General features: G+C 36.3%; 1 protein-coding gene across 1 annotated transcript in view; it reads left to right on the forward strand.

Annotated features, from left to right (window-relative positions):
- Window positions 1-6,677: 6,677 nt before the first annotated feature.
- LRRC2 (leucine rich repeat containing 2) overlaps window positions 6,678-20,978 on the forward strand; it is a 79,118-nt gene continuing 64,817 nt past the window's right edge. Inside the window, exons 1-2 of the mRNA XM_039346408.1 lie at window positions 6,678-6,818; window positions 17,039-17,183. Coding sequence (XP_039202342.1) covers window positions 17,059-17,183 — 125 coding nt within the window. The 5' untranslated portion in view covers window positions 6,678-6,818; window positions 17,039-17,058. The remainder of the gene's footprint in view (window positions 6,819-17,038; window positions 17,184-20,978) is intronic.

Genomic DNA, 20,978 nt, shown 5'->3' on the forward strand with positions numbered 1-20,978 from the left:
TTCTTAAAAACTTCCAGTGTTGAGGCGTTCACAACTTCTGGAGGGAGGTTGTTCCACTGATTAATTGTTCTAACTGTCAGGAAATTTCTTAGTTTTAAGTTGCTTCTCTTTTTGATTAGTTTCCATCAGTTGCTTGACTCCCTCTTCTTTGTGGCAATCCCTGAGATATTGGAACACTGCTATCATGTCACCCCTTGTCCTTCTCTTCATTAGACTAGACATATCCAATTCCAGCAACCATTCCTTATATGTTTAGTGACCAAAATATTGGACTTAGATCAGTGGTTGAATCATTGACAGTAGTTGAAAATAGTCTACAACTGGTATTATATCATATTTTATTTACAAATGTTGATGTGATAAATGAAAATTTGGGATAGAGGTTCAAGGCCCCTCTCAAAAGAATGAACAGGAAGACCACTGAAAAACCAATGAATGGACTTTTCACCTCTTCCAATAAGTAAGATAATTTATATTTACCATAAAGAAAGGGGCATAGCCTTCAAAGTTTAGCATTTAACATTGCTCAATCGCATTACTATAACAAAGACGTTGAAATCCTAGGAAAAGGTTAATAATAATTAGTGCTGAGACACTGTGGAATTTTTGCTATTTGAATGGAAATGAAAGCTTTTAGAGTATTACCATTAGTTGTCACCAGGGACAAGGCTCATTTTGAAAATGCAAAATATTCCCAGAGCAATATGAGAGATTTGGCTGGGATACATATCAAGTAAACTGAAAAACAACTGAAAATTTATTGTGATCAGATGGAGTCAGAGTCTTGTGGGTGGTTAAGGAAGCCTGAACATTCAGAATAAGAAATGTGTATATATATATATATATATATATATATATATATATATATATATATGTAGGTCTTTGGTTGTTCGGGTTTTCTCCCACGTAAAATTGGAAGTGTCTTGGCGACGTTTGCTCGAGGCACGAAGCTGAAAGCACCAGCCTGAAGATGACGAATGGGACTTCGTCGAAACGTCGCCAAGACACTTCCAATTTTACGTGGGAGAAAACCCGAACAACCAAAGACCTACATACAAATACCCGCGAAACCTCAAAAACATATATATATATTATAATATATATATATTATATATATATATATATATATATATATATATATATATGAAGAAATAAACATGTTTGTGAAAACATGAAAAAATATTTCTAAAATAATAACAACAAAAGCTCCTTTGCTCTTGAGTTTCATGCGTTCATGCCTATAAATCTTCCTTCAGGCATTTTAATAAAAAAAAACCCAGCATGCCCTTTCACTTGTGTTGACTTGTTCATTTTGATTCATCCTACTACTTACTAAAGCTGACCTTACTAAAGCTAAGATTTTCTGGGAGCAATTGCAGCTTTTTTTATTGATTTATATGTTGGGATTGCAGTTGATGATCTGATAAATTCTGGTGGGGATGGGTTGGGCTAAATGTAGAAGTGATTTGTTAATGGTTTGCTTAGACATTTTGTGCCTTTGACTGTTAAGCGGCTTCTGTTTCTTTGCAGATGGAAAATAATTCTGCTCTGAAGAAAGACAAGTTTATGGAAAGCCATTCTAGAGAGACCTCTGTTTATGAAGATGTTAGATATCTGAGTGCCCATTCTTATCAAGTGACAGTAAACGGTTAGGTTGGATCCTTCTACGACTCAGAGAAGCTAAAGGGAGTGAGAATTTTCACAAGAAGTTCAAACTTCATTGGAGGCAAATTGAAAAAGAATACACGAAGTAGATAGGAGAAAATCTGATATAAACAATGATCTCCATACATAAGAGGTTGTCGTCCATTGATTTGAGGAAATTATATCCTTTTGAAGTCATTTTTTTAAAAAAGAACAAATAGCACTGGGAAATACTTCCTATGAGAACTGAGTGTGTTGATTAAGTGGTAAGATGGGAAATGGGAAAAAGAAAAATAGGGAGAATCTGGCAGTATTATGGAGGAGTACATGGCTAACTGAAGAGAACTTTCCACAATAGCATTTTGTGCTTATGCTTGTTCCTGATGTTCTGGCTTGAATACCATTCCTTGCGCATCCCAAGCACCAATATTCATGCAATAGGAATGTATTGGCAAGCTTGGAGAGGGATTTTAACATTCTCAATATATATATAAAAAACCTCATCAAAGGAAGCAATTTCTAAGGGAACTTCCATAACCACCTAGTTAATTGATTACTTAGTAAGGGGGTGCAAAGGTAGGGTCTGTGCCTGTGAAGCACTGTATAATGGAGAGGAGATTTGGTGCTTAGATGTACTTTTGGTTGCATCTTTGAATATCAAATTTCCCTAGAAGAATCTGGCTGCTGCCAACAAAACAGATTGCTTTGGGTTAATGGAGAAAGTCTTACTTTTACATTACTGGTTGAAATCATCTGTACATGACTCTAACCAGTCATCCTCCTGAAAACATAATCAGTGCTGTTACCTTTTTCCTCTTCTGTGTAGGCTTGAGAATAATTTTTAACTGTTTGGAACATGGGGCCCCTTTTTACAGTGCTCCTATGAACAGAGTTATTCCTTTTCTTTTTAAAGTAGTTATGCTACCATAAAATATTAGATCTGGAGAAGACTGAAAGTATTTCAGTTAAGACTCCTGCTGGATCATGTCAAGGTCCTGGCTAGCTCAGCATGTCCTTTCTATAGTAGACAGCCATAAACTCTTGGGCACTGAAAAGCAGCATGTATGGCTAATACCTTTTCCACACTGGCACTCAGATACATTTAGCCACCAAATGAGATACTATAGGACGAATATCACATTTCAGTCTCAAGCTTCTCATTTTTCCAAATCTATCAAGTTTGTTTTTTTCCAGTTTCTCATTTTGACAAATCTACTGATTGTTGGACTTGAGAATGTTTTCTGAAAATAAAGTTCTTACTGAAGTTTCAGTGCAATTTTTCCCAAACGTCTCCTTTCTGTTAACGATTCTGCCTATTATAGTTATTGGTTTGCATTTTCCCCCAATATAGTGCTGTAAATGCTGTATTATTAGTTGTATTTCTAGGGTATCTCAATCATCTGACTGAAATATTCTCTGGTTCTATAATTTGGGTTAAAAGAAACACATCGTAGTCAAAAATCAAAAACCAAATACATATGCAATAGTTGTGCACTCAGGATATCAAATATTCTAAAATACATTATTAAAATGGTTGCTGATCTGGAGAAATAGTCATAACACCCCTTTTCCTGAGGCTTGGTGAAATAATCCGTAAATGTTGTTTTGTATTAACTCTTCATTAATATATCAAAAAGAAGCATATAACACCCCCCAAGGTTACACTTAAAATGGGAAAAATATCTTGGTTTCATTATGAATAGTATAACTGAGAGGACTTTTTGGAAGGTTGTCTAAACATTCTTTGGGAGGACTTGTCTTAAATTCTGAGCTGTCTTCTTTTCAGGGAAATATGTACTTTGATTAGCAAACTGTATTGCAAAATTTAAAATAATCCAATTTGAAATGATAACTAAACTTAGGTTTGTGCATTGATTTTAAAATGCAAACTTGTTTAAGATTGTATTCAAATGTGAATTAAATGAACATTGCTCCTACTCCTAACAATATCATTCCTAAACATTTATTCTCAGTAGATGTGGATGATTTTTAAAGACATATAAGGTAGTGTCTATCACTATATTTTGCAACTGAAAATCCATAGTTCAAAAATGTGCTATGCAAAAAAAAGAGAAACAATAATTCACTTCCTTTATCCCGAATCCTTATCAATCAGCTTCACTGAATGATCTCAGATGCTGCTATTATGAGAGAGAGAGAGAGAGAAAGACACCTTTCTAATCACTTCCACTCTGTGTAATTTTATAAAGTATAATTTCATCCTTTTCTGAAGCAGCCCAGCCTTTTGCAAGATCACTTCTCAATTTCCCACCTATGGGACAATTAACACAAGAAATGTTTTCTGATTGCAGTGTCTGCCATATTATTTTTTACAATGTGCTCTAGATGCTGCTGTATCAGACATAATAAACCTTACCAATTTTTTGTTTCGTTACATCTTCCAAAGGACAAGGAAGGGTTAATTGAACTGACTTAAATTTGCCACTGGGACCTGCATATCTGTAGCAAGGTTTCTTAACCTTTACTTATGTTATTTAGTAAGCATGTCCACCCTACCCTCCAGTTCCCTTTTTTCTGCTGCCTTTGCTGTAAAACATGGAAGGAAAGAAATGCAATGTGGCAGATTCAATGAAATTGGCAGAAGAGTCTGGGAATTGTGAGAATGCAATAGATTGCATCGGGTTATAGCCCATGTAACCTGATCTAATTTATTTATTTATTTATGAGACTTATATACCGCTTTAAGTGCGAGCACTCTCTAAGCGGTGTACACCAGTAAGCAAAGTATATATATATATATTTACATTGCCCCCAACAATCTGGGTCCTCATTTTACCTACCTCGGAAGGATGGAAGGCTGAGTCAACCTTGAGCTGGTGAGATTTGAATCGCTGACCTGCTGAACACAGTCAGCTAAAGTGGCCTGCAGTACTGCACACTGCACTCTAACTGCTGTGCCACCTCGGCTCTAATTGTTTGAATGAACTGGTTCAGGCTTATTGAATTTGGGCAGGGCATTAAATTTTTGCCCCACACTATAATTTAATAATATATTGGATCTTCTCGACCTACGTATGCAATGCAATGCAAAAGAAAATGTCCATACTAAAGAGTGATAACCTAGTGAAGAAAACAAACACTGAATATATTATAGCGGTTCAATGAATTAAACATAACACAGACAATTAACAAAATGAAAAGCTGCAACGATAAGCATAGATATTTACAGGAAATTAATTCAGTTGTGCTTACTAAAGCACATGGGCCATGTAGCAACATACCGGGTCATTTTCTCGTTTTTCAAAAATAAAGAAGAAACTGACATCTCAGATTCATTTCTTCAAGTGATTTTCTTTCTATTTTTCTACTGTAATTTGAATTGGTAAAAATTTATATTGGTCTAGACCAGGGGTAGACAACCTTAGCTTTTTATGACTCATGGACTCATGACTCTGTGAGTTGAAGTCCATGAGTCATAAAAGAGCCAAGGTTGCCTACCCCTGGTCTAGTGGGACTATTTCTCCAGTGCAGAAAGGAGACCTAATTGGGATTACAATTACCATGGCGCTAAAAGTTACAACAGCACTGAAAAGGTGATTTATGAGCATCTTTCACAGTTATGACTATTGAAGCATTCCCATGGTCATGTGCTCAAACTTTGGACACTTGGCAATTGGCACATATTTATGGTGTTTGCAGTGTCCCAGGGTCCTGTGATCCCCTTTTGTGGCCTTCTGACAAACAAAGTCAATGGGGAAACCAAATTCACTTAACAACTCTATTAGTAATTTAACAACTGCAATGGTTCAGTTAACAACGGTGGCAAGAAAGATTGTACAACCTTACTTGACAACTCTGTCACTTAGCAACAGAATTTTTGGACTAGCTGTATGTTGAGGTGAGACACAATGACTGATTCAACATCACCTACTGAGATTCCATATCTGAGATTGGTTGTTGTTGTTGTTAATTGCAAAGTCGTGTCCAACCCATCGTGACCCCATGGACAACTTTCCTCCAGGTCTTCCTGTCCTGTACCATCTTCTGGAGTCCATTTAAGCTCATGCCTACTGCTTCAGTGACTCCATCCAGCCACCTCATTCTCTGTCGTCCCCTTCTTCTACTGCCTTCAATCTTTCCCAGCATTAGGCCCTTCTCCAGTGAGTGATTGGACTTGAATCCAAATCACCCAGTTTCAATTCAACACTGTAACATCAGTGGTTCTGTGCAGTAAAAGCATAATGGCTTCTTCTTCTTCTTCTTCTTCTTCTTCTTCTTCTTCTTCTTCTTCTTCTTCTTCTTCTTCTTCTTCTTCTTCTTCTTCTTCTTCTTCTTCTTCTTCTTCTTCTTCTTCTTCTTCTTCTTCTTCTTCTTCTTCTTCTTCTTCTTCTTCTTCTTCTTCTTCTTCTTCTTCTTCTTCTTCTTCTTCTTCTTCTTCTTCTTGCCTTTTACACATCACAGGCCACTGATCTGTAAGCAAACCAAAGTGGAGACTTTTGCAACAGCCTTCTGTTGCAGCCTTAGTAAATTGTTTACTTGAGCAGACTTTTAACCACAAGGCTTCCTGGCACCGCTTCTCCACATACATTGCAATGCAGCTACCTCAGAGATGAAGTTCTGCCAGGAAAGTCAAGTTGGACCTGTTCCTTCAAAGATCTTTGAGACTATATCAGGAAGGTCAGAAGGTCAACTTTTCTCTTAAAACATATGCCTGTTTTGCTGATCTGTCTTGTAGATGGGGCTTTGGGCTTTGCAATGTCCCTTTCATCAGTCAATATATTATTCCTAAAGTAAATAGCCTGTCTTCTGTTTTCTGCCATGTGGAGAGTACCATATCTAGTGCTTCAATTTAATTTTAAATTATGTTTGATTGTAGGTCAGACTAGTGTTATTTCTATCACTCTAGTGGAAGTATGAGGCTTATCATATTAAAAGTACTATTCTGTTCACCAAGTGAAGCTGAGGAGTGTTGATATTCTGTCATGCCATTCTATGTCTGTGGCTGCTTTCAAGCCACAGATCAAGTTAGCACATTACAAATATAGAACATTAGCAAATCTGGAAAGCAACATTAGCATCTTGGCAAGTTTAAACAAATAGAGATATTGAACTGACCAACCGCTATGTTTCTGTAAACAACCTCAGAGGTTTCCAATATACTTGCTGCATAGGTACGCCGAAGAGCTATACACAAAAGTGATCCTTAGGTGCAGGTAAGTATTTGTTGAGGTAATGATTGAAAATACAAAACTTGAAATCTGTGGGAATCATATATGAAAAGTCTTAATTGCTGCTAGATCTGGTTGGCTCCTGCCAAAATGTTGATGCATTTGGGTGGAACAAAAAAGAAAAGCAATCTAAATACTATTATGATATTTTGAAATATGAAATGTTTCAGATATGTAGCTTAAAATGTAAGTTGATATGTGCATTAAGGGTGGTTTTATAAATTGTTATTACTAATTCTGCAGTTTCCGCTGTATCTCTTAAGTTGCAGCAACAAAGATTTATTGTAAAAAATGTGGTTTGAAAGAAGGACTTTTTATCTTTCTGTGTCAGAATGTTGAGGGATATTTAACAGGCTATGGAATATCTGCTTCTCAGACTATTTCAATTAAATATTCGTATATGAAAGAAAAAAATAAAAACCTTTACAAAATATTGCATAAGATCAGCTGGTTCCTTTCACTTGTAAATGAATGTTAGTTGAAAACTTGTCCTAATCTTCCATCAAATAAATATTAAGGTTGGAGAGAGACATGGGGCTTAACGGCTATTATTATGGTGAGCATATCTTGTGATCAGAGGTATCTGTTGAATAACAGTTGCTGGAATATAACAATAGCACTATTGACCTCAGTATATATAATTCCTATTGGCATTTTCTTGGTCAGAATGAGAAAGAGGACATCAGATTAGACAGATATTTGATCTGGTCCACTGTAACGTGTTTGCAGTGTTTTATTTCCCCATTTATGTGAAATGAATATGAAAAAGAATGATTGTTTCTTGTGTTTCACAATGTTTTTCTTGAGCCAAATTCTTGTTTCACATACTGTGGAATTAATTCCACTGGCATTTTTAACAAAAAGATGTGCAGATCTTTCTACTGATTCAAAATTTTCTTTGAAAAAAATTGATGTGGGAGAGTTGAGAAGCATCATGCAGTCATATGCGAAAATTAAGGCTGTGCTATACAATATGACTTCAAAACTCAAGAAAGGTATTTCCTCTTGCAACAAAATAGCATTTTCAGCACCTACAATGTGCTGTGCCAGCCTTAAACCTTTATCACAGTTGGAAGGCCCCAGACAGAGGAAGGCCCTGTTAAGCTGTCTGCAGGACTCTGAACTGCTGTGGTCTATGTGCTCAGTTAGGACAAATGGCATCAGAGAAAATATTCAGAAACAAGCATGAACATGTGTATTCAACACTGAACTTGGCTGGAACAAGCTTAGATCCAGCCTATGGCATTTGAAGCAAATATCTGGGTCCAAGGGGACGACTGCTATTTTTGATTATAACTCTGGGAAGTATGTTAGCGTATTGTAACCAACATCATTAAAAGGCTGATGCTGGGATATGCTGGCTGATATGCAAGTTGTACTTGCTCATCACTAGTCTTTGTTGCAAGGCAAAGAACTACTCTGCTTTGAGAACCAAGAGACAATGGTGGTCAAAGTTATGGGCTATGTGCCTCACCTTCCTTGTGTCACGGTCCCTTAAATTGACCAGGTTGAAGAACCTTCCCTCAGAATCGGCATCTGGAACTGAGTCATGTACTTAATTATTCAGGTCTTAATACATGAGCTAGGTTTTATTGTGTACTAGATCCTTTTTGATATTCTCTGTTGTGAAGTTACGGGTTTTATTCTCATGCCAAAAGCTGAGTGGAACATGTTTTCTGTAGGTTTCCCATTCCCATACTTTCAGAAAGAAGTATAGTACAGGGGTGGGGAACTATGGCAACTTTATGACCTGTAGACTTCAACACCCGTTCCCCAGCCAGCCCTAGTGTAAAGGCAAAAAAAAAAAAAAAAAAAGCATATCTCCAGAATCAGATATCCACAGTTATTCCAGAACAGAAACATGCAGCCTGTACATGGGTCACAGTCTATTCTAACTTTCAAGCCTGTCTACATCCATCCTTTTGCCATAGGAATAGAGAAACTCAGAATTAAATAGGTAAAGGTGCCAGCATGTCAAACAGGTGCTTTATTCTTTATAGTTTCATAATATTTTATCAGAAATGAGATGAGCACTTGCTGTCTTACTTCTGCTCTAATGAAGCATAACCACTGTTGTTTGCCAGAGGATGCTTACTTGGCCTGTAGTTTTTAATCTGACACTTGTCACATGCTGCATCGTGATAATTTCAGAAGTGCCAACTGGCCTTTGGAAAACTTCAACTTCTGACCTGGATGCTTGCTCTAATCAAGTGTTTACTTGAGTATAGGCCAAGCTGCTCTCCGGTTATACATGTTGGTATTAACATGTATAAAACACTGCTCATAAAAAAATTGTCAATACAATTAGTTTATTATTCTTCAGTAATCTCACAGAAGGCAGAATCCTTTTTGCAGATGATTGCCAGTTCATGGAAAAGAAGGGTTGGGTGGGAATCTGTCATTTTATATCCCTCAACCCAGTGGCAAAGATATTACAGTGGCAAAGAGCAAGAGGATACAAGAAAGCCTCTCATATCAACCACTGTTTAATCCATAATTAAAGATATTAATTAGCATCTCTGTGAAGAATTTAGACTTGACAGTCTAAAGACTGCAGCTCTCAAGTGAACCTTAATGATGAGATAATTTTCTTTCATGAATCCTGAAATATCTCCTTGGAAATTCGGCAATAGTGGCACTGATGCTTAGCACCTCACAAGGGACAGCAAGCTGCGGATGAAGTTAGGAATTAACTCCCTTTGCATTTTATTCTGCCTGCTCTTTTTCTTGAGATTGCTAATCTCAGGCTCTTTGCATGTGTTTGCTTATGCACGCGCACACACACACACACACACACACACACACACACACACACACACATAGACACAGACACAGACACAGACACAGATACCTACAGAGATCCTAGTGCCCACTGATAGGATGTAGCTGGCTTTGCCTATCATCACTATTTCTTTAAATAAATACATCTTTTCTGTTATCAATCTACCTCACTAATCTTGATTTAGACTAGTCAAATTCATGACCAAATTAATGCTAATAGCCCTGAATATTTATTTCCATATTTTTGGAGGTACAATGCCATGATCTATCTGCCTGAAGAAGAAGACTTGTGTTTTAATGTGTGATAATCTAAAACAGCACTTTGTTACAGCTATAATTATACTAAGTTAGACCTAGAAGATCAACTTTGAGAAAGTCAATTGTGGAGAAAAGTTTCATTGTTGGAAAAAGAACACCAGCCTCTGCATCAAAGGATGTTGAATTAACTATGTAGGCTTCCTATTAATAAATTGAGGAAAATACGCGGACTGCAAAAAGCTTACAAAAAAGGGGTAATATCAGGACCAATCAGCATAATGCATATTTTGTTTCTGAAGCTCTTAAGAACACATTGTCCTGGGAGTAGAAATATTTCTGATGTGACACCTGGTAGCTGTCTGTTGAATAAAACACCATTTTAAATTGAGCAATTATGAAAATGGTAGCAGCTCTTTTGAAAATGTGTATATTCTCTGGTTTTCATAAGCTTTAAGCAGCAGAAAAGGTTTTTGCAAAAGCAATGAATTTCACAGTTGATGCACTGACTCCTTTCTTCCATAAATCTGTTGAAACTCTTAGAGGGAATGAATCTAGCTCATTGTGTTAAACATGAGAGCATCGATTGAGGCTTGGTAAATTTTTCATGTGTAAACAGGAATTGCTAAAGCTAAAATTACCCCTTACTACAAACTCCACATACAGACCTTTATCATTCATGGTACCATTGTAGGTTTCTCATCTCTGTCTATCAACCCTATCTTTTCAGTTTGGAATCTTTGCTTTCTTCGTAGATATTGTGAATAGACCAAATCTCATAATCTCTCATGACAGATAAATTACAGAGACATACCATACTATAATCAGGCATTACCCAAGAGAAATATGCCATGACCTAAACAGATGTCCTCTTTAAAAAAGTGATATTACCAACAAGCTTTGCGTGGCTAAACTTTAAGCTGCACAGAGACTATAGTTAATTATTCTTCCATTCAAAATCCAAGTGGTAAAAAAATACCACCACCCAAGGGGAGGGATACATTACTGGTTTATCGATAATTTCTTCCATAGTACAAAATGCTAGACAAAAAGGATTAATCCAGATGTTCCCTGTACTAAGATAAAAATAAAACAACATCTTCCTTTACTAGAACAGAGCTGGTTGATTATTTATGAGCACTAATGAAAATTGTAAAAGAGTCAGAGGGCAGATGAACACAAAATAAAGGATTTGGAGCAGGAAGCTAGCCTGCCCATAAATTCAGTTCATATCAATAAGAATGCGTAATGCTTAGGTGTGCAGAAGAATTGCTCAGTGTTGTGAGCATGCTGTTCTATTTTTCCACATTCTGGTGCAATAGATTTCTCTTAAGCAGGACATCTCTGCTATATTGAAATCGTTTCCATAAACCATAGAGCTGATAAAAAAATAACTGCAGCAAAGGAAGCAGCTGAGAATGCCCTCTTAAAGGAAGTATAACAGAATCCATGGGTTGAGTACATGTATTCAAAAGAATCTAGGTTATCCCCACCCAACAGCCAACAACACTTCAGAAGAAGCCCAATTTTATTTCAGAACAATATTTTTTATTGTAAAAACATAATCTATGTCTATAGTCCTCTAGCTATAATAATAAGGAAATGATCACATAAAAGAGAATGCCGTGATAAACAGTGTCAGCCATAGTGGGCTCTAGCATGCTAATAGTCAGCCTGGGTATTGATTCCAGATCTTGATATACAGTATCACATGATATCTTTATATACAGTGTCATGATATACAATATCATGATCTTGACATACAATATCATGAAAGTATCAGCTCTGTGTTGACTTTCCTATTATAAGGGAAATATATCTGAATCTGCAATGCAACTTTAGAGAAGCCTCAGGTTTTCTACCACTTGATTTCCGTAGGTAATCATTGTAGTAGAAATCATATCCCTGTCCTTAGGAAATAACACCCAAACAGTTTAAAAACAGTAAACCCACTGCACTTACCAGAAAGAAAGATCCCATCCCCAAACGGATCAGCCACAGGGTGCCTACTTAGGTCCTACCTACCAAAAATGCTCCCTAACAGACTCGGGAAGCAGATCTCTTGTGTCACAGCACCTACCTGCTGGAAGAGAGCTGCATGGCTCCCGTTCAGACTGTGCTTAAAAGGTCTTTGATAGCCTGGTTCTTTCCCATGGAACTTGCTTTAAGGTGGCTGGTGGGCCTGTTATGAATGTGTGTGTGTGAGTGTGACTCTCTCTCTCTCTCTCTCTCTCTCTCTCTCTGTGTGTGTGTGTGTGTGTAGAGATGTTACCTAGAATCTTTCCTCTTCTGGATATACATCATTCTGCTATTTGTTTGGCTGGATGGAGTCACTGAAGCAGTAGGCATGAGGTTAAGTGGACTCCAGATGATGGTAGAGGACAGGAAGGTCTGGAGGAACGTTGTCCATGAGGTCGCGATGAGTTGGACATGACTTCACAATTAACAACAACAACAAAGTTTTCAATGTTATTTGCTAGCCAAAGTCTTTATGGAGTTGGTCAGCAGTCGAAATTTAACAAATATGAGTTGGAAAAGAAAGTTCGTTCATTTTCGTGTCTTCTTAGGATACTTCAAATATATATTTTCTCCTTATTTTTTTCACTTACATGCTTTACCAGTGTGTAATATTTTGCTTGTATGCATGTCTAGAATAATAAATTGCCAATTGTCTCTAGCTGGGAGTTGACACCTTTGTCAATAAACAATCTCTGCAAATATTAGATTTAATGCTGTGATGTGTTTACCCTCTTATGATATTATTATGAGCTCATAGATACATTATACTATAACAAGCATAATATAAACAATGAAAACATAAGTAAATATTACTGGTTCTGAAGCACATGCTATTACACTATATTTGAAGTGACATGAAACTTAGTATTGGTGCTAATTGAGAGGGGTATAGAATAGCCATAAAATACAACAAGGATGAAATATGAGTTGTGGTAGATTTAATCTACCTTGTGGAATATGGGGAAAAATCCCATTTATTTTTAATTATCTCTTATGGTGGGCCCCATCATTAACCAGATTGAAGTGGTAGCTTCAATTGGCAAATGCTTGTAAGTGGAGAGCAACTATAAAAACCTGTTGTGCTTCATGGTTGTGGTGCTCTATATCTCCTAAATTAGCTTTTTATCTGAATGAAAAGTGCTGGTCTGCAATCAGTGTTGAAATATTTACTGCTGCCAACCCAGTTAGATTTAAATTGAGGGGGAGGAAGTTCCCCTTGTTTCAAGGAACAATATATCTTTAAGATATATCAATGTATCTTTTTTTAAACAATATCCTACACCATACAATTCTTAAAATGGCTAATAATGATTAAAACCTCTGAAATATCAATTGAAACAATCGAATCAGGAAAAGAAGATACCTTCTCAACATAGCAAAAGGAAAATAAACGAAAGGGAAGAAGTAACCTTAAAATCAGCAGCACAAAGTTTTAATGTGGATGGGAGAGAATAGATTCAGATTAAATCCTAGTTAGAGAGAGCTACTGTTATATACTGAAGTTCCCTGTGTTGTCTCTGGATGGGGTTGTATTGCCCTGTGAAGGAACAGTTGCAGTCTGCTGGATCAGTAGGAAGGCCTTTCTCAGGGGGACTCTTTGCCCAGCTTAGTTGGGGCACCAACTAAGCTGGGCAAAGAGTGGAAGTGGATCTAACTATAGTGGCTCTCTCTCTTTACTTGTATGGAGCTTCTTTAAAAGACCATCCAGAAGTTTCATAATGGTCCAGGTGTTTATGGATGCTGGCCAGTAGTTTCATGTCACACCTATTCTGCAGTCCCTGTACTGCAGGAGTCTTCAAATTTGGCCCTTTTATGACCTGGCTGAGGAATTCTGGGAGTTGAAGTCCACAAGTCATAAAAAGGCCAAGATTGAAGACCCCTGGAATAGATCTTGGAAAGATAATAAAATATGGAAAAATAACAAAATATTTAGTAGGAAAAAATGAATGAAGAAGAGCAAGACACTTTTTAATCCTTCATTCAAAAGTTCTACACATCCCAGAAGAATAACAAAACTACTCATTTTGTGCTGTCCAACACACTGAACCAATATTCAGAAAATGAATGATGTCTTTAAAATGTGAATATAGTCAGAATGATTAAAATCCCTCATCCGTGAATGTATCTAATCTTTAAGACAATGAAGGGAGAAAGGTTGATTTTTTTCCCCATTGGACTGACAGTTCCTGACATTCTATTTAACTTTAATAAATATAACATGTAATGAAATTTCAAGATATACAAAAAATAATAATTCTGGGTTGAAGCAAATATTCTTGAAAGACGTCCTGGCTTCTATGTAAAATCAGAATTCTTGCAAGGAAGGAGCAAACATAACAAAAGCTCAGTCCAGTTATATTAGTTGCACTTAAACAGTGACGCCTTCAGCCATTGATTCTAAGCAAGGGAGAAGAATTGACTATTAGACTTCCACCACTGTTAGTGACATCTCTGACTTGTCATTATCAATATTGTCTTAGAGCTCTAATATGACACTCTATCGGAGGTCATGTCTTTGGACAAGATAAAAAGTCTGGATCTGTTGGTTGTAAAAGAGCTCACTGAGCCATTTTTCAGAAACAGATGTTATTAATCCCCTAGCCAATTATAACTGGAATTTTGCGACTGGTTTTCTCAACAGATGAGCACCAGCCTCTGAAAGCAATTAATTCATCCCAAATTTAAATCAGGAATGACTTGAAAAATGTGTACATATCTGGTAGATGTGTCTCTCATGTGTAAATTAAAATGTGCATACATTTTCTTCTCCAAGCAACCTCAGATAGAATTTTAGCATTTTGCATACCATGAAGCAAGTGAGTAATAACAGAATAACAGACTTGGAAGGGACCTTGGAGGTCTTCTAGTCCAACCCCCCTATACCATTTCAAACAAATGGCTGTCCAGTTTCTTAAAAACTTCCAGTGTTGGAGCATTCACAACTTCTGAAGGCAACTTGTTCCACGGATTAACTGTTCTGTCAGGAAATTTCTCCTTAGTTCTAGGCTGCTTCTCTCCTTGATTACTTTCCATCCATTGCTTTTTATCCTGCCTTCAGGTGCTTTGGAGAATAGGTTGACTCCCTCTTTGTAGAAAACCCTGAGATACTGGAACATTGCTGTCATGTCACCCCTAGTCCTTCTTTTCATTGAACTAGACATACCCAATTCCAGCAACTGTTCTTTATATATTTTAACCTCCAGTCCCCTAATCATCTTTGTTGCTCTTCTCTGCACTCTTTCTAGAGTCTCAACATCTTTTTTAAATCATGACAATCAAAATTGGATGCAGTATTCCCAGTGTGGTCTTACCAAGTGGTATTAACACTTCATGTGATCTTGATTCTATCCCTTTGTTAATGCGGCCCAGCACTGTTGGCTTTTTTTGGCAGCTGCAGCACATTGCTGACTAATATTTAAGTGATTGTCCACTTTTGGTTTTGGTTTTTCTTGCCTAAATGTAGAACCTTACTTTTTTCACCATTGAATTTCATTTTGTTAGATTGCACCCAATATTCAAGTCTGTCAAGATCCTTCTGTATCTTAAGCCTGTCTTCTGGAGTGTTGGCTATTTCTTCCAGCTTGGTGTCATCTGCAAATTTGATGAGTTCCGTATCTATTCCCTCATCCAAATCATTGATGAAGATGTTGAAGAGCACTGGGCCCAGAACAGAGCCCTGGGGCACCCCACTACTCACTTCCCTCCATGTAGATGCAGTTCCATTGAGGACTACATCCTGAGTACAACCACTCAGCCAGCTACGAATCCATCTGGTGGTGATGCTATCTAACCCGCATTTTTCTATCTTATCAAGTAGTAGGTTGTGATCTACTTTATCAAATGCCTTACTGAAGTCGAAGTAAATTACATCCATAGCATTCCTCTGGTCTGCTAATTTTGTCACTTTGTCAAAGTATACAATAAGATTTGTTATACAGACAGTATTAACCTTGTGAATTCTAAAGCTTCTTCTTTCTGTAATATATTCAAGATGGTCAATGATTAATATTTATGTTATTTATACATAAGGATGAAGGGTTATACATGTTGTATATAGCATGTTTAAATATGTGTTATGTATGTATACACTTTTGAGAGCAAGGAACTAAATTTCATTTTTAATGTGTGCCAATGTGCCCTCAATAAAAAAGGACAATAAAGGTTATCTTATCTTGTCTGACATGATCTGTTTTTGACAAACCCATGTTGGCTTTTGGTTATGACTTCGTTTTCCTCTAGGTGTTCACTGATTCGTTGCTTGATTATCTTTTCCAGAACCTTCCCAGGTAGTAAACCGGGGGAAAAATGTGACTGCTTTAATAGTATGAAAAGAGTCATTCTTGGTATTTACGATGGATATAACTGCATATATTATCTTTTCAGTCATCAATCAAATAGGAATTGGTTTCCAATGCATTACTTGCAGACAGTGCTTATGTAGGAGAAAGTTACATACACTTCAAACAACTTGCATCCTCAATGTATACATTGCAAGTGGGATACACATATCCATCTCATGAATTGAAACATATTATAATAACTTTACTTTGTTGTCAATCATTTTGGAGTTTTTAATATAAGTAATCCCCAGCTAACAGGATAGCTAGAGATTATGTGGCTTGGATTCCAACAAATGAATGACAATGTATCAGATTCTGCCTTACACCAGATACTATAATATTTACTATCAATCCTGATTAACTCTAGTTAAAGTTTATGTTCTCTAAGATCATCCATATTATTTTAGCATCTAAGCAACAAAACAAAAACCCATGAGAGGCAAGTCTCCCAAGTTGAAAAAAATGAATATATAAATTAAAATTATTATCAATTGCAGACTCTTTTATGATGAACAAATCAGTTGCCTGATGTGTCTGAATCCAAGTTACAATTGGTTCATAAATTGAGCTGTCTCTCCTCAAGTGTAGGATGATAAAGAACATTTAATGGATAAATCAATTTAGGCACTTGTAGGACTGAAAAAAAATATAACTATGTTTTTTAAAACAATGTACCGTACATTGTATGATATGGTATTTGCTGATTTTTGTTTGTTATTTTACTTGCTTAAATAAAATGGCTTTCTTAGTATTAAATAAGATATTCCTGTTCCTTATCATGACATTGTTAAAATGAAACTGTTTTTTCAGATAATCTTAATGCCAGCATTATGGGACATCAGGTGATAATATTTGACTTTTCAGCCATAAGAAGTTTATGGGAAATTCGAGTGAAGAAGCACAAAGAAAAACAGAAAAAGGAAAAAGAACGAGTAGCTCAGAGTGCATTAGAAAAGTAAGGAAACATTTACTATATTGTTATTTCAGTGTTATCGTTGCTGTTTCATTATAAATTAAGCCATTGTACATCAGCCAGCAACAGCTGCATTTATTTATTTATATTATTTATATGACTGTTCATTTCAGTATAGCGTTTTTGATAACTAATAGTCTATATTTGATTGGAAATTTTGTTTCGGGAGGATGTGATTCATATAATTGTATTGAGCATTACTTTTTTCATTTGCTATTTTCATCTGCTTACACTGTTCCCTGATCAAGCCATTTCAGAGATGAGTCTCATTTGTCCTCTCTGTATATTATTAATGGCTTATAACTATTATTGGAATGCTTATAAACAAATGGGTACAATCTTGCCAAGTAACCATTTATCACAAAAATAATGATCCCAAGCAACAGTTACCTGAACTCAAGAAGAACTTTGTTGGGCCAGAGTGAAGGTGCATCTGCAAGATTTAATATTTAATTACCTGAGATCATTTGAATAGATCCTTTTGTTGGGCTTTTTTTTGGAAGAATAATAATATTTATCACATATTTAAATTGAGGGGGGGGATTTCTCTGTCATGATCTCATTTTGCAGAATGTAGTACAACCAACTCACACACCACTCTAGTGTTCTTCAATCAAGAAATATGACCCGCAACCAAGGAAGAGTTGCACTCTTCTATCTTAACTCAGGAAAGCAAAGGAAAAGAACATGATAAAAAAGGGTGAAAGGGTATTTTGTAAATTGAGTAACATAATTCTCCATTATAAGGATTTGGGTTTAAGTGCTGTGCATGGGATATGCATGTGAACTTAAAAAGTACTCATTCAAGTAGCTTTTAAAGAGCTTACAGAGTCCCGAAGGTATTGTTAATGGGGCAGGAATTCACTATGTTGTAAAAAACAGTCTCATTAATGAGGTCTGCAACTCTTAAGATAGTTGCATTGTGCTGAAGAAGCCTGTTATATTGTATGTTTATGACAATTTACTTTTAATCGTGTGAGAATTCTCTCTCCCACAAATAGAGTTGCTTTGGATATAGTTTTAGGCAATGCATAATGCATATCCCATTGACTATACTGTAGGCCTGATTACGTTAGAATAGGATCTTATGCACAGCAAATCAAAGATCATCCATATCATGCTGAGATCCCAGTAGTTTTTCACAGAGGTCCAGAGGGTACCATGAAAAGCAACATAATCAATTCATTTATGATTATGAAATGACATTTCATATTCTGTTAAGAGAAAACTTATAACTGTTTGCCTTGAAAACCCTTCTACCCTAAGGAAATCACTGCTAGAGCTGTATGTGACCATTGTCTGTTTCTATTAAAACTAGTACTTTTTAATTATTCTAAAGAATAATTGAAATCCTCCTTCTCCTCCCTCCTCCCTCCTCCTCTTCCTCCTCCCTCCTCTTCCTCCTCCTCCTCTTTCTTCAGAGAAAATCAGTACTGATTTGTAGATAGAATTAGTTCAACACAGAAGCCTGGTTCACAACATGCTAAGACATGTTGTGGCATATTTGGCTATGGATAGTGAGTTATATGAATATAACTTTGAAAAATCTTAGCTATAGCTTTTGTGTTAGGTGAAACCAACCAATTTTGGTTAATTTAAAACAAACTATAATTTGTGTGAATCAGATCAGCTTGAGCCCATCTTCTAAAAAGCTACCAATTCATCAGCTTGATAGGAAAGTCCTCTTTTGCTGTTCCATTAAACTATTTCTGTATATGAAGTTCTAGCAGTTGGAGAGAAACCAATCAGGGACTTTCTTCACCTTTGATAGCTTGGAATAGATCAACAACATATTTTCAAGATGGATCAGAACAGTCATGAGTTATGTATTCAACATGGACAGTGATGAATATTTATATGTTACTTATATGTAAGGGTGTAGGTCTATACACATATTGTATATATTATGTTTAAATGTGTGTTATGTATGTGTACACTTTGAAAGCAAGCAACTAAATTTCATTTTTAATGTGTGCCATTGTGCCCACAGTAAAAAATGAAAATAAAGGTTATCTATCTATCTATCTATCTATCTATCTATCTATCTATCTATCTATCTATCTATCTATCTATATTTATCTATCTATCCAGTGCTTTTTTTGTAAAAAAAAAAAGGTGCCGGAACTCACACATGTCATACAACCCGCCTTGTCTACCCTACAAGGTTCCATCCAAAAAATGTGCCGGAACTCCGTTCTGGGCATTCTATGACAAAAAAAGTACTGTATCTATCTATCTATCTATCTATCTATCTATCTATCTATCTATCTGTCTGTCTGTCTGTCTGTCTGTCTGTCTGTCTGTCTGTCTGTCTGTCTGTCTGTCTGTCTGTCTGTCCGTCCGTCCGTCCGTCCGTCCGTCCATCCATCCATCCATCCATCCATCCATCCATCCATCCATCCATCTATCTATCTATCTATCTATCTATCTATCTATCTATCTATCTATCTATCTATCTATCTTTCATCTATCTATCATCTATCTATTTTTATCTTCGCTTAAGGATTCATACAGAATCAATAGCATTTCCATATGCTAATATAGATGAGCTGGAGGCATAGCAGTGATGGGGCAGAATACTTCTATGTGTTGATTTTGTGGTACTTGGCTGTGTACCATTGTTTGTACATTTTTAGATTTTTTTTTCCTGGAGTTATTGTTATCCTTATTATTTTTTTCCCAAACCTGGAGATATTCTTGCTTGCAGAAATGGTTTATGAAATGGCCAGCAGTGAATTGGATAGTATTTTTCTTGGCCAGAAGTCTGCATCAATACTTTTAGTTAGAGTTGATGACCTATTAGCCCAAATGGTGACAGTATGTGATCTTGAAATAGGCAGTAACCCAGAGTCTTTGCTATGACCAATGGTTAAACAAGTTGTTTGTTTGTTTGATTGATTGACTGATGGTAACCCAGAGGCTTCTGCAGGATCAAAACCATCTTTTGTCAAAATAATGAAAGTGTTTCTGTGTTGGCATGGTGCAAGCTCCATCCTTTCACATTTGCATGTTATGTCACAATGTACATACTGGATCTTACAGAGTGATGCTGTTTTTGTCATTTGATGCCCTTTGATATGAAAGTGTTTAAACATGTTCTCTTTTTCTATATGGTGTCCAAACGTTTGATCACTTGGGCTGGCCTCCTAATATTTTGCATTTCCCTCGAAGAGTTTATCAGTCAGTTGTAATTTGCAAAGCAAACAGTTTTTAAGCTGGGTAAATGTTCTGTCTCAGATGGCACTGCAGCATTAACCTTGATTATTTTTGCCTTTCTCTGATTGCTGTCAAGCTGGTGTGATGAAAATTGTCTAGAGATGTTACCAATACAGCCAATTTGTGGTTTCTCAATTTTTGCATGGAATTAAAAAAAATGTACATAACAGTATTAGCAGTTAGCATGGTCTAAACAAGAGCAAATGAAAGGAAGCTGATTAAAGGAAACAGTAGAAAACACAAACATGTAAAATCAAGTACACAATAGATGTGCAGCAGCATTTTAAATCATAATGTGATGTATTATTGTCATTTTATATTTTATGTCTGTTTTGAGGCATAGCCCTCAAAGATTGGCTTATCTAATATGAAAATAAATACATACTGAAAAACAGAATGTTAAAATTCATGGTTGCAATTCTGTTTTAAGATAAAACTGAAGGGAAATTTGTCATGCCAAAGAAAAATGATCTTTGTTTTAAACATACGGTAGTTCACAATGTATATATTTTTGATACTTCCATCATCCCATCCTTGGTCAGGGCTGAAGTTTTTTTTGCT

This window comes from Crotalus tigris, unplaced genomic scaffold (genome assembly GCF_016545835.1).
Source record: "Crotalus tigris isolate CLP2741 ecotype Arizona unplaced genomic scaffold, ASM1654583v1 scf7180000017993.1374955, whole genome shotgun sequence".
Classification (NCBI taxonomy): domain Eukaryota; kingdom Metazoa; phylum Chordata; class Lepidosauria; order Squamata; family Viperidae; genus Crotalus; species Crotalus tigris.